Raw genomic sequence first — 14,597 nt, 5'->3', positions numbered from 1 at the left:
GTGTGTGTGTGTTTGTGTGTGAACCAACCCTTGAACTGATTTGAAAGTGAAATCTAGTAAAAAATAAAATAAAATTAAAAAAAAAATTAAAACTATTTTAAAGACAGAGAAAGAAAATGGTGAAGAAAGGATAAAGATGGGAGAATGAATGAATCAAATCATACAGCTTCAAGAGTTTCATTCAAACAAACGCAAACAGCTATTTCCTTTAGTGATAATATAAAAAACATACAAAGAATACATTCTATTTACATTACAAAACATCATATAAAAATCATTGGACTTCTGCAGACAATTCATTTGATGACCATTCAATATGAACAATCAAAGCTGTATTTGCAATAGTTCCAGACAGGAAGTTGCAAAATTCACAGGAGAACAAGAACATGATTAAAGGAAAAATCCACATCATAACACTGTGGGAAAAAAAACAACTTCTAATGTAGATTGGATCCAGGCCTATATTGTTGCTTAGCGATGTATTTTCTAATTTCCACAGAGAACTACTTCATCAGGTGATGTAATGTTACATGGAGATATTTCATTTCCAGTTAGTCAGTTTATGCATTTCAAATTGCCTGAAACATCAAATAGTAAACAGTTGATGTGTCAGCCGTTTTGCTTCAAGTTGACACATTGCTCTCTTGAGCTTTCTGAAAGACATTCTAGCAAACATAAGAAGTCGCTTGCTGAAGTAAAATCAGTTGAATGAAAGTGGGCGCACCAAGAAAGTACAAAAGAACAAAAGAAAATAATTCTTGGAATGAAATGAAATGAACATCATAGTCTGATTCAACACTGAAAACACAGCTGATGGTGGGTTTTTCCTTTACATGTTGAATCCAGTGGTTCTCTCAGTTTAGGACGTAACCATGGGAACATCAGCAGTAACAGCAGAAGAGGTAGCGGTCAGAGCAGATGTAACCGTGGTGACGGCTGTAGTAGTTCCTGTTATTGTTGGCATGGTAACAGAAGGCTCAGCGGGGCGAGCAGGAACCGGTTTGACGATCTTCATAGGAATGAAGACATTAGAGGAACCGTGCTCGCTCAGGTACTCGCCTCCTTTCTCCTCGTACTCCTGTCTGCTGATCCATCCTTCTGCTGCCCCACCTCCAGGCAGATGCTCCAAGGCCCAGTCTCTTGCCCCATACCAGGCGTCCAAGGCCGGCCGCGACGCCATGGTCACCTGGGAAGTCAGGGAGTCAGTCAGGGTTCAAGACGGCAAGTGTATTTATAAGTGGGTTACCTCTGGATTATATATTGAACTCAGCAGAAATTATTTGGTACGTTAAGTAAATATTTCTCTTCTTAAACGCAGATCACAACATCTCAAGATCACTTGAGAATCTATCTTGCCAGGCTTCAAGATGTACATGTGTCAGAAGCACCAGTGGAATCCTATGAGGATTCTCGTGTGATCTTGTGAATCCAGCTGCCTAAGACAGTGATAGACAGATGGTTCATCCAGGTATGCCTGCCAAGTATTTTTTTGAAAGTGCCTGCCATTTTCCAAACAGTTTCAAAGGACAACTTCTCAGCTGGTTCTGCAAAAAGAACCAACTGGCACGTCAGGTTAAACTTTTTCTCCCCATTAAAAAGATTTTTATCCTACTTTACTTTTTTATCTCACATCCTTTGTTCTTTTTTATATCTTTAAAACCAGGTTTCAGTGTCTTTAGATTTAAAGGAGAGCTGTGTTTACAGGTCTTGACAAATCAGCATTGTTTATAATTGTCTAACATAAAAAGTTGTAAAATGTATAATCTAAACTAACTGTGTCAGAATAGGTCAATTAATCTGGGATAACAGTTATTAAGGCCAATAAATCAATCAACCTTTACTTCAACAGCACCTTAATGGATAATTTATGCTCTGTAACACAGTAATCAGATCTGTTCACTGTTCACAGGTTTAGTGAAATGTTTTAATCATCATAATTGTATTATCATAAATAAGGGTTTATAAAGGATGTGAGCTGCACCTTGAAGTGTGACTGGAAAGGCCTCATGGCCCGCAGTTCTCTCTCCACTCTGTCCTTCATCCCGGGGTACTGCATGTTCCCTCCTGTCAGAAACACATTGCTCACCAGTGCCTCCTGCTGCTCTGGAGTGTACCTGTATATGATGCAAAGGAGTTGTAACGCTTCACATCATTCACTTTATAAAAAGGCAATAACTCAAGTTAACTACAAAAAAATATCTTAAAGGTGCAGTGTGTAGAATTTAGTGGCATCTAGAGAAAAAGGAAGATAATGTATAAATATGTTTTAATTAGTGTATACATAACCTGAAAACAGCAATTATTGTGTTTTTGTTACCTTAAAATGAGCCCTTCATATCTACACAGGAAGCGGGTCCACTTCCAGAAATCCCAGTTTCTGTTTCTACAGTAGCCCAGAGTGGACAAACCAAACACTGGCTCTAGAGAGGGCTTTTTGCATTTTTCGCAAGTTTACAGGCTACCGTAGGTTCTCCTAAATACTACACATGGTCCTTTAACGATGCTAAAAAAGAATTGTGTAATAAAAGCAAGGAGAGAGTATGTGTGATTACATGATCATGTGTGTATATATATAGGTGTGCATGTACACCTTTGTCTCCGTTGTATGCACTTTGCTTGATTGTATCATTACCTGGCCAGGACATACTGCAGCGTCTCCATCAGTCCCATCTGGTCCTCTCCAGACAGCGAGGGCTGGAAGAGGATCTCTGGACACCGCAGACGCTCCGTCCCGACAAACAGCTGATGGTACTCCGCCATGTTGAACACCGGCTGGAGACCAAATCAAAGTTATTAATTAGTTAGTAAGTGTTATCACAAAAATGTTCCAGCTAATGAGCAAGGTTAGCCAATTTAATTTCTGCTCTGGCACAAAAATATCAAACAAATGAAAACATTTTTTGCGCACATCCTGCTACATATTAAACTGGCAGATAATTGCCTGCACGGCCTTAATGAGACAGTCTCTCTGTGCGGCTACCTGAGCCACATTAGCTGTTTTTTCTGGCAGCGTGTCCTCAGGGAAGTCAGGATCCATCAGCGCCACTCCGTCTCCCTCGTCCATGGGCTGCTCCAGCTCAGACACCTGGCAGAGAGCGACAGAACAGCCTCAGGCTTCATGTGAGCCGCAGCACATCCACTACAGCAAGCAAGCAAAGACCCGGGAGAGCCCCACATAACATTCACGCTAATGACATGTAGACCTAATTAATTATTGGTTCATTTGAATATCACTTCAGCTCAGTGGCTCTTCAGTTAATCAGCTGCTGTTATTTCTTCTATGAGGAATACAGTTTATATAGTCTGCAATTTTCAGTAGAAACATGTGCATTGTCTGTTTTTGAATTAATTAATGTGCTGCTACAGGAAACTTTGACTTTTTTGAACTATTTAAATGTTTGTCAGACTGAGCTTCAACATCTAGACACGGAACTTACAAGATTTCAACAAATCAAACATTTCCTAACTCCCCCACCTCCGTCTTCCCCTCTGCTGTGTCGCTGTGCAGCAGTTTCTGTCGACCCTGCTCCACAGCCAGCTGCAGCTTGTTGATGTACGACTGCAGCTCTTCAGCAGAGTCCATGTTGAGTTCCACCAGGCTCTTATGGAACTGATCCAACAGGCCGTCCTCCAGCAGCTCCTGCACACACACACAGTTATTGTTGGTTTGGGAACAAAACATTTGAGTTTATTAAAACTATTATTTTTTTTAGAGTTTAAGTAATGTTTGTAATTATCAATGAAAATCTTTCTTCTCTACTACATTTAATCTTAAAGATCCCCTCCTGATATGTTTCAGGACATACAACCTCTGCTAGGAACAACAAATGATATCTAACTTGTTTTTTCCACAAGGATTTCAATTACTTCTTCAGAAGATGAAAATATTTTCAATACAAAAGTTTAACTGCGGGAGATAATATGTCTTCTACTTCACTGAAAAGTCTTTCTCTGTGTTTGTGCACTGCAGGCTTCACATTTTATTGTATTTTTTTTAACCTTTATTTAACCAGGAAGTCACATTGAGACTTTTGCAAGCGAGACCTGGCCAAGACAGGGTCAGTTAGCAGCATCACACATGCAGCAACAACAGCAACAACAATAAAATAACAATATATAAAAGTGCAAAATACAAGTCAGAACAACAGGCAGCAATAAATAGGCATATGTTACTTTGATAAGGTGGATGGCGAGGCAAACCTCTACATGGTATCTCCAAAATCAACCTGGGACAGGAAAGGGCCGACAACTATGCACAGGACATAAACCTGTACAGAAGGCCTAATGTGAATTTCAATTTTTTTTGAGAGATAGTTAATATGATGTTTAAAATTTAGGCTTATGTCCAGGCAAATTCCCAAATATTTGTAATAATTAACAGATTGAATAGGAACACTATCAAGAGAATTGACAGAGTGTTGGGACCTCTGCTCTCCCAGGAGGAAAAATAATGGTTTAAGTTTTGTTTGAATTTAGAAGCAATTTGAAATAGAGCAGAGAAATGTCCACGTCTCATTATGTACATTGCATACTGGACTGCAATTGGCTCCACTCTAGTTGTGATGTCATGTATCACGCACATAGGAACGGCCCTAAACTCAGATTTAAGATTTCTTGCCTGTACGGCCAGCAGTCTGTCCAGTCTCTCTTGATCCTGCAGCAGTTTCTCTTCCCTGCGGCGAGCATTGATCTCCTGAAGCCGTCGAAGCTGCTGAGCTCGTCTCTCTTGCCTCTCCTCCACGCTCACACAGCCGCCCGGTACCTTGCCCGAGAAGGGAAGTTGCATACGATGAACCTCGCGCTCATAATACTCTGGGCTGCGCCACTTTTCCAGCTCTGTGGAAAACAACACGTAGGGAATAGAAAATTAAGCAAAGGAGGAAGAAAGGGTGCGTGCATCTCCATGGCTCAACATACAGTACCTTCATGATAGTCCACAGCAGTGTAACTGTGTTCATGCAGTAGCTCCTCCATGCGGCTGAGTGTGATGGCGGCGAGGTGACCTGGGTATTTCAGCTGGAGGAGGCGCTGCAGGTAGGATGCTGCCTGACTCCCAGCCACGTTCACACGCTTACAGTTGACCGCATCCAACCTCGAGTCAAAAGCAGATCAACATTACACTGCGGGAAAAACTGTGTGTACGACTGTATAAATGAATAAATAAAAAAACATGAATAAGACAAAGCGAAGGATAAAAAGGATACAAGTTTTCAATGAGGAAATACAGTTTCTCATTTGAAAAAACAGGAAGGTGTGTCCAAACCTTTGAATGGTACTGTATAAAAAGAGGGTCAATACAAAACAGAAGCAGTTTTCTGTGTCTCACCTGCCATTGATGACCGGGAGGATGTGTGAGCAGTGGTATCCTGACGACAGAATGATCCCGGTGTGTGGAGGCTGGAGGTTCCTTTGAGCGTTATTGTGGTAGAAGCTGTACAAGCCGTCCACGCCATAGGAGACGTGCGGGACCTGGTAGCACTCGAACAGCAACTCTGACATCATCTGCCGACAGTGTAGCGGATTGCAGGACGCCTCTGTCAGCACGATGGGGTGGTTAACACTGCCCTGCAGAAGTATGAGGAGAGTAACACTGATTGGTCGACTGGTCGTCATCGTGAGCCAATGTCACGCAGCATACAAATGAGAAATGCCGGAAAATTTCTGTACTTAAACCACACCTCAAGGATACACTTTTTAGTTACAGCCACAAAAAAGTTCAGTACAAAGATTTATTAAATGATAAGCAAACCTGGCATTAGCATTACCTGCAGCAGCTGACCAATTGTGAGCACGTCTTAAAGGACATGAGGCAAAATTTTAGGAGCATCAGTCAATATAATGTTGTGTGTGTGTGTGTGTGTGTGTGTGTGTGTGTGTGTGTGTGTGTGTGTGTGTGTGTGTGTGTGTGTGTGTGTGTGTTCTTACAAAAGAGGAAAAGATTTTCTGGTACACAACTTCACTTTATTGGGTAAACACTTTCATAATTTAGATATTTAAAGGTTAAGCTACACATCCACAGATGGAAGAATGAAGTAAAACTATTTGCAAAATCAATACATGAAAGATAGAAACAACCTGAAACTTCTTTCCTTTATCAGACTTGTTGATGCTGCTTTAAAGGATCCTCGTACGTTTTAATTTCATGCTTATACACGTTTTTTTCTCCATAATTTCTCCTGTTCCAACACGAGTGTACGTTTTTGTATTATTGACATGTGCCATAAATGTGCGTAACTTTTTATACAGTTAAAATAACTAACAGCTGACCTCTGAGGTGATGCCCAGGTGTGTAAACACATGGTCAAAGATCAGCTCCTGGATCTCGAAGTTGACCACCACGTTTCGGTCGAACTGGCTCTTCAGCAGCCACCTCAGAGGCTCCAGGTTGGGGATATCGTTGCCGATCTGAGTGTCGCTGCGGGCGGCTCCTCTGCTGCGCGCCGCCACCGACCTGAAGAGCAGCCGCGGAGCAGCGACCTCGGCTGCTGGAGCCGCCCAGTCGGCCCGGGTCTGGAAGGAACCATTATCGATCACTATCGGGGCCGATGTGGGGCTCAGGTAGTGGGCGGGAAGCTCGAAGATTGGATCGGGAGAAGTTTTACAGTCCTGAAATGAGAAGATCTGACAGACCGGCTCCTCTTTGGAAGCCATTTTGGAAGTGTGTCACTGCAAAATAACGCCGTGTGGAAGCTTGGGTCTCCGACCTAAAAGTTCCCAACAAGTTCAACATACAGATACTGAATATGTGCTGCGGAACAATGTCCATAAAACTGTGCACTAAATACAAAATTAGGTTGACTTAGAGTAATGTGTACTTAAGCAAGACATTTTTATTTTATTACAGGACTAATTTTTGAATGGTATTGCATGTTTAATGTGCTTAAATACACGAACATACATGACTGTTCCACATTTCAAACCACATTTCCAAACGTAGGAAGAGGAAAATTTGACTTAAATTAAAAACTAAAAATTATAGCCATATTATAGCATATTTGATGTATGAATATAGCATAAACATAATCTGATAGCAAATAACATTGCTTTATTTATTATATATATCCTTGAAATTAACTGACACTGACATGTTACAGCATGTACTTCCTGTTGGACAATTGCTCTGCTCCAATCATTTTTGTGAAGTCATGTTTAATTACATTCAATAACGAATTAATTGGACAGCAGCAAAAGAAGAGATAGATGCATTTGAGCGTACACTGTAAAAAGGATTTGGGGTTTAAGTTAGATGGACAAATTTTATCATGTTGAGTCAACTTTATTAAAATTTGTAAGAACTTGATGATATAAGTTCAACAAACAATTTTTATTTTTCTTAATTAATCTTCTCAAGTTGACATTATTTGACACATTAAGTTGAGTCAACTCAAAAATATGTTATAATATGATATATCAACAAATCTCTTTGAGTGGTATAAACTTGACACCTTAAGTTGACACAACTTAACTTAGTCAAAGCAACAAGATAAATTGACTGAGTTAAGTTGAGTCAACACTTTATATAGACAAACACATAGGGATGAAATAAAATGTTATGACTTTACTATCCATGCAATATATATTTCCTAAACTGTTTTCATGTAAGAATTCTAAGCTAAACATTACCTATATATATCAAGGAGGAGATTTTCACCTTCATTTTAATCTTAAACCACGTCAAGTGGAGCTCTTCAAATATTTGAAGTGTTAATTTTTGCAATAAAATACCTACTTTTAACCACCAGAGGTCATACTCCTCTCAATGTAAGCACAAGTCCTACTGTGATGAGTCTCATTTTTGCTCATGGTGCGTTTTAGGCAGGTAAGCTCTCAGATGGGGCAGCTTTATCATTTAAGTTATATTCTGAAATATATAAAAGATATTCAATAAAATCTAGTTGTGTTTGACCAGTCAGTAATACGTTTTTTTTTAATTCTGGAGAGCCCAAAGTTTGCATGTGATGGAATGATGCAGCCATTAAAATAATAGCCTAACATTCATCCAAAGACACTTTTTAAAATGCAAACAAAAAAAATGTGTTGAAAGTCTTATTGTAATTTCCTCATAATCACTCATCACCCTAACCTGACCTTCGAATCAACTGGTTATGTTTACTAGAAATTTTGAAGCTTCACTTAAACCATGTGAACAGACGTTTTCCCTCAGGCCCTGAAATCCCTGATTTCCTTCTGTCTGCCATCCTGTTACTCTCAGCTGACCGGGTAAAGCCTCAGCTGGTAATGTGGGACACCTGCACATGAGAGCTGCTGTACTGTACGTCCCAGTGGGCTTCAATTCAGACCTTTTATACACTGAGCATGTCCCTGTTACACTCTGTGATTCTGATTATAAACACACACTGTGAACTGCACATGATCTACACGTACAGTAGCTTCAACATAGTTTTGCATCCATTCATGATCATTCCATTCAAATTTTATTAGTATAGCACCACATCACCCCAAGGCAGTTCAAAGTGCTTCACATAATAATAAAATAATACATCAGAAAAATGTGCTTGCACACAGACATCCATACATTCACATTCAATATTAAATGCTATCTCATAGGCCTTTAAAATGCTCCAGGTAGATGGGGAAGATGCCATTTTGTGATTTGAGAGATCTGCTAGGATTGTATACTGATGGCTTGTCTCATAATTACAATGGAGCCAAAGCATTAACTGCTTTATACACCAAGAGGAGACTTTTGAATTATATTCTGAAGACAATAAGTAGCCAGTGAAGGCTTCAGAGGACTGGAGTTGTGTGGTCTGATCTTGTTTTGTCCTGTTTAGAACTGCATAATGGATTAAAACAATATCCATATATTCATACTCCCCTTAAGATGTCAGTGTGAAGAGCAGAAGCCTTAAGTCAGCAAAGGAATAAATGTACAATAATATTTATTTGTTGAATATTTAAATTGTTTTTCTATTTATAATTTTTCGTTGAAGATTGATGGCACAGGATGATTTCTGCTGTTCTGATTCAACATAATTTTGTTTGTACTGGGATTTAATGAATGCGTGAATAATATTACATTTATTTAACCTTCAGGCTCTCATGCCCAGAATTAAATTAATTTAACAATACAGGACGGGTTTTGTTTTAGATTGAGTGGGTTTATTTCCTGGATAGCACAGAAATTTTGGAGCAGAATGAAAAGGATGAAGGAAGGAAAGTGTGTGGGTGGGTGGGTGGGTGGGTGGGTGAAGGAGGGGGGTGGGGGGTATTACTGTATGAACCTTGATGGTGTGTCACTGAAGCACGAGCACAGTTCAATGCTCACGCACAAAGCTCTAAGTGACTGCCGTCCCCCTCCTCCTGATGCTAATAAGCAGATCTGGGTCAGCTCACCCTTCTCAAACACACACACACATGGTTACATACCCACTGGTAAGACACACACACACACACACACACACACACATACACACACAATCATATCCACACTATTCATACATACCCACCCACCCACACACACATGCACATACGGTCACAAACACACACAAATACACCCCCATCAACTTCCTCTCCTCACACACACACACACACACACACACACACACACACTGACGTCCATCCCTCCCAGAAGGCAAGACGTGACATTGTGCCGCAGTCCGTGCGCAGTGCTTGCAGCTCTCTGCTTGTTGTGCTTGTCATCGAGGCAGCAGTGATGAGGCGCAGGGGAACTAATAGGCTACAAGCACTCTGGGACTGCCACGCGTGATGCCAAGCAGCCTCCATTTTGTACAGGCACAAACAGACTGTTAGTTCCCACTGAGAGGGAGGAGACGGAGAGCTGAGGGGGAAATATAATGTATATTTTAATTTTGGTAGGTTCCCATTAACCTTGATGGGATGTAGAGAAGTGAGTGTAAAATGCAAATGTTAAATATAGGTAAATGCTGCAAAAGATTAAAGTATAATGATGCACTGATTGGATAATCAATTTATTGTATTTTTTCTTTGTTTGTTTATTTATAGAGCTATTTTTTCCTATCATAGTGCATTTTTCATATTAAAATGGTTCTGCAGTAATTGGACAGTCAAATGCTTATTTCGGCTATATTTAGGCAGAAATGAATGTGCAGTATGATGTTTTTGCAGAACGCTCAGAGGGGAAAAACATCTGTCAGTAAAAATTATGTGTGTGTTAATGAATTGCATTATTTCCATTTCATGTTTTTATTTTGTTCACCTGTTTGTGTCATTAATGCAAAAACTGCTAAAACAGATTAATCTGTCAATGTGGGAGTGAAGCATGCAAGAGCGTGCGTGTGCGTGTGTGTGTGTGTGAAGGAATGACCGACGGAGGAAGAGAGCCCAGTTTACGTAACGGCTCTGACTCTGAGCACTTCTGATATATCAGAGCCACACTGAAGACAAAACCCCCTGCAACCTCCGTGACTGTCCTCCGCACCCTGTCACGCCTACACACACACGCACACACACACACACACACACACACACACACACACACACACACACACACACACACACACACACACACAGACAAATTCTTCCACTGTGAGACACATACACTGCAACCTCTATTTCTTTGTTTCTCTCTGGCTCCCTCGTAATAAACACACACACATACACACAAACACACACTTGCCCCCACACACAGATTCTGTCACTACAGCTCTCTTCAGTCTCTGGCCCTGTAAGCCCAGCAGATCTTTTTGGGCCATAGAGTGATTAATGTGTTTGTGCACCTGTCACTATTCATGCATTAATGTGTGTGTGTGAGTGTGTTCATATGTGAGACTGTGTGTGTGTGTGTGTGTGTGTGTGTGTGTGTGTGTGTGTGTGTGTGTGTGTGTGTGTGTGTGTGTGTGTGTGTGTGTGTGTGTGTGTGTGTGTGTGTATGTGGGAAGGGTATTTCTAAAGATTAAAATAAACATATTCAAATGTATTAGTGTGTGTGTACGTCTCTGTCTTGTTTAGTGGATGAATATGTCTACAGAGTCTCAATATATTGAAAATGCACCATCTTTAAAAAGTAAAACCATCTCACATTGTATCCATGTTTGGAATTGACTGTTTGCTAAACACAGCCCCTGAACGTCCATTGTCCAATCATAGCAACCATATGTGCATGGGGCTCTTAATACCTGGCATTTAAAAAGTTTAAAGGGTCTTTTTTAAGCCTTTACAAAAACAAACTGTCAATATGCAACCTGCAAGGGGTCAACATGCCTGGCCTCATAATACTGTACTTTAATACAATGGCTAACTAGCTCTATCCTGCAATCCAAGAACGATGCTTTCTACATCATCAGTGGGTGAGGATGATAACTTTGTGCCTGAGACATACTGTACCTTTGGTCTTTTAGTCATTTATTACAGGAACCTTTAATAGAAACATTATTGAGACAGTTGGAGACAGTGCCAACCCAAGGAAAATATCTTCTCATTTCAAAAAATTAGTGAGACCCCTTTGAGATGGGTTACAAGCCTACTTGCCTTATTTTTTTTTTTGCTTCATCTCCCTCAAAAAATAACAAATTAACAGGCTTTTTTCACTGTATTTTTGTCTTAGTATACACCAAAAAGGTTCACTCCTTTCTCTGTAAATTAGCAGCACATCTCAACCTGCAACACAGACTTCATTCAAATTTGGTGGAGACTATGGAGCAACTGATTTATGTTTATTAGAAAATAATATATGATAGGGCAGCCCTGGTATAGTGGCACATGCTCTCTGCTTTGAAGTTAATAATGTTCCTTTTCTTTTGTCACTCGCTATAATCAGAAAAAAAAAGGTTTAGGATTGGCTTAAATACTTTAATTCTGCCATATTTAAGGCTTTCAGAGACAAAAAATACAACCTGTGCTGAGAAAATCTTTTTTCTCTAAAACCTCAACATATACACACACACCCCTCCAATTACTGTGGCCATGGCAACTATCAGAGATTATTGCTCCCAGTCAGCACTGCATGGCTGTTAGACGAGGCTATAAGCCCCTCCGTATCTCAGGCCTCCACACACACTCTCACACACACTCTCACACACACACACACACACACACACACACACACACACACACACACACACACACACACACACACACACACACACACACATCCAGCCTGAATTAATCCTTCTCTTTGTAGCCTTAGAAGCTAAATTGGTCGCCCCAGCAACCAATCTTAAAGCCCTTTCAGAGAAAAAAGGCAGACTGGAAATTCATTTTGTCATGAGGAAGTAGCTCAGAAATACATATATCATATTGAACTGAATTTGATCTATTTCGCTATATTTTAAATAGGTATATTTCACTTTTTCTACAACATTTTCTTTTTCTTTTTTGATTCTGCTTGTCTTTTTTTCCTCATTTCTTACTCAGATGTGGAATCAGGCTTGCAGATTTTGGGATGAGGCTGCGTGTATTTTTGCGTTCTTGGGTTTTTTTGTGCGTGTGACATTTGCAGCCGATCCTCTGTCCCAGCGCCCGCGGTTTGTGCATGTGATGGGGGAGGAAGAGATGCCTCAAGGACTCTCCCTGTTTCCTCACCGTAAACACATACACACGCACACGGGCACATACCCCCAGACATGGATGACACACACTCTCTAACAAACACTGTGTTGGCCTGAACACAAACAGCAGCTGGCAAAGCAGCCCAAGCCAAGCATGAAAATATGCACAACTTTCTCTGTCCTCTGGCTGGTGTCTAAATTTAGACCTCTCATCCGTGTTCCGTTTTTTTGTCTTACAATGCTGCTGTTAGTCAAATATTATCTTGCATATCTCAATCATTTCTTTTGCCCGATCCACGACAGTTTTAATGTAAAATGCTATGGGAAAAAAGAGTATAATTCGTTTATTTTACTAGCGTTTTTAATTAGCAGATTTTTTTCTTCAAAGCCCATAAATGTGAGAGTGTGACAGAAATGCCTTTTCAGCCCTGCTGCCACAGTGAGCTACATTTCTGCAAGAGGGATGCAAAAATTTGATGACACTTTTGCTCAGCCGTGTCACAGCAGATTACGGAGGCAGAGGCGAGGTGCTTCGTATTCCCGAAGATTAGAGCTGAAGTGGAGAAGAAATAACTCTCACCCTCAGATTTCTTCCCTCTGTGAAGATATTCAATCCATTTACCCACTAAAAGACAATAATTAATTCAGATAATAGATGGTGTGTTAAATGGAAGGACCTTTTTTTCTTAAGACCTAAATGAAAATGAAAATTATTATTTTTAAAAAGACCTGAGGAGTCCGATCCTTTTTCTTTTCTTTCTGTGTGTAAGGAGCTGTCCATGGTGCTGCTGCAGGCCATCTGCACTATGTGCATCATATCAGCAACGAGTTGCATCCTCCTACAGCCTGTTAAAAATGCTCATCTGTTAATCCAGCTGTTAAATGAGCAGGAAATTTAAAATCTGCAGCTGCATGCATGAGCAATTCAAACGAATGCAATACTGAGGAAATGGTGCAGCCTTAATATGCATGTTTTAATGTGAGGAGTATTGTATAGAAATACATGAATTTATTTTAACTTGTATTGATGATTCTGTTTTTTATTATCGAAATGTGTAAGGAAACAATTATTGGATAATGCTTTAAAATATATCGGCAAACATGTGGGCTTATGTAGAAGCACTATTTCATTTCTAAATAAATATGTTAGACTTCCCGTGGAAAATGAGGCCTTCAGTCTTTACAGAAAACTACCGTGAGCTGCGCCTGCGCGTATGTGTGTACGCGGCTGTGAGGTGTGCGTCTCATCCACAGGCTGCAGTTTGTGCTTCATTTCACACATTTAAGACTGACTGCGCGTTAAATTAGAGGCGAGCCGGTGAGACGGAAATGTTTTCTAACAAAAGAAAAAAAAAGGATAATTCTTGGGCCAAAATCCTACACCATATGTTTAATTTATATAAGACATGTTGTAGATGCTGCAAACACCAATCATTTAAAATATATATTTGTTCATTTAATACATTTGAATTTGTTGACGCAGACGGCCCAATTAAATGTTTATTTATCATCATACAGGCATGAAGCCTGTTGTTTGTTGACGGCAGTGCCTGTCGACCTGTTGCCAGCAAGCAGGTGAAATGTTTATTCTCTTCATTCATGCATTTTAATGTCTGTTACACTGCTGCTGCCTCTAAATGACAGTTTTATCCGCGTGATCACTCTGCTGTTAAATAAAATCCCGTAGAGAGGGTCAACCTCTGTGTGCTGTGTGCTGTGTGCGTGCCGTTACACTGGCACTGCGGACATGTGCACGCTCCTCTCGCTCTCACTCTTGTGCACGTTCCTTTCTCTTTCCCTGTCTCTTTCTCGTGCATGCTGATGTCACTCTGCTGCCCCCAGCCCCCCGTTGACTTTATTGGCACGAAGGTTTCAAAAACAAGTACAATTTGTCCAAATGTTTTGATTTTAAACAATAACAGTAATATGTATTTTAACATTAAGAATGATATATATTAATGATATATTCACAGTATGGCCTGGAGATGCATATGATATTCGTGCTCTCTCTCTCTCTCTCTCTCTCTCTCTCTCTCTCTCTCTCTCTCTCTCTCTCTCTCTCTCTCTCTCTCTCTCTCTCTCTCTCTCTCTCTCTCTCTCTCATGC

The 14,597-nt window shown here is 40.3% G+C and overlaps 1 protein-coding gene across 1 annotated transcript; it reads right to left on the bottom strand.

Annotated features, from left to right (window-relative positions):
- Window positions 1-225: 225 nt before the first annotated feature.
- actr5 (actin related protein 5) lies at window positions 226-6,651 on the bottom strand. Its single transcript, XM_062427453.1, has 9 exons — window positions 6,268-6,651; window positions 5,327-5,565; window positions 4,923-5,092; window positions 4,619-4,836; window positions 3,476-3,640; window positions 2,981-3,085; window positions 2,633-2,772; window positions 1,982-2,114; window positions 226-1,186 (listed from the first exon to the last, which is right to left on the bottom strand). Exons 1-9 carry the CDS (start codon window positions 6,649-6,651, stop codon window positions 860-862), a joined length of 1,881 nt encoding a protein of 626 aa, XP_062283437.1. The 3' UTR covers window positions 226-859.
- Between the last annotated feature and the right edge of the window lie 7,946 nt (window positions 6,652-14,597).

Source organism: Scomber scombrus, chromosome 10 (genome assembly GCF_963691925.1).
Source record: "Scomber scombrus chromosome 10, fScoSco1.1, whole genome shotgun sequence".
Lineage (NCBI taxonomy): Eukaryota > Metazoa > Chordata > Actinopteri > Scombriformes > Scombridae > Scomber > Scomber scombrus.
The sequence above is the reverse complement of the archived record's forward strand: the minus strand, read 5'-3'. Positions and strand labels throughout refer to the sequence as shown.

Coding starts and splice junctions, on each gene's coding strand:
- actr5 (XM_062427453.1), bottom strand. CDS start 6,651: ATGGCTTCCAAAGAGGAGCCGGTCTGTCAGATCTTCTCATTTCAGGAC. Junction 3,086..3,475: donor CAGCAGAGGGGAAGACGGAG/GTGGGGGAGTTA, acceptor GCTCTCTGCCAG/GTGTCTGAGCTGGAGCAGCC. Junction 1,187..1,981: donor CTTTCCAGTCACACTTCAAG/GTGCAGCTCACA, acceptor CTGACTTCCCAG/GTGACCATGGCGTCGCGGCC.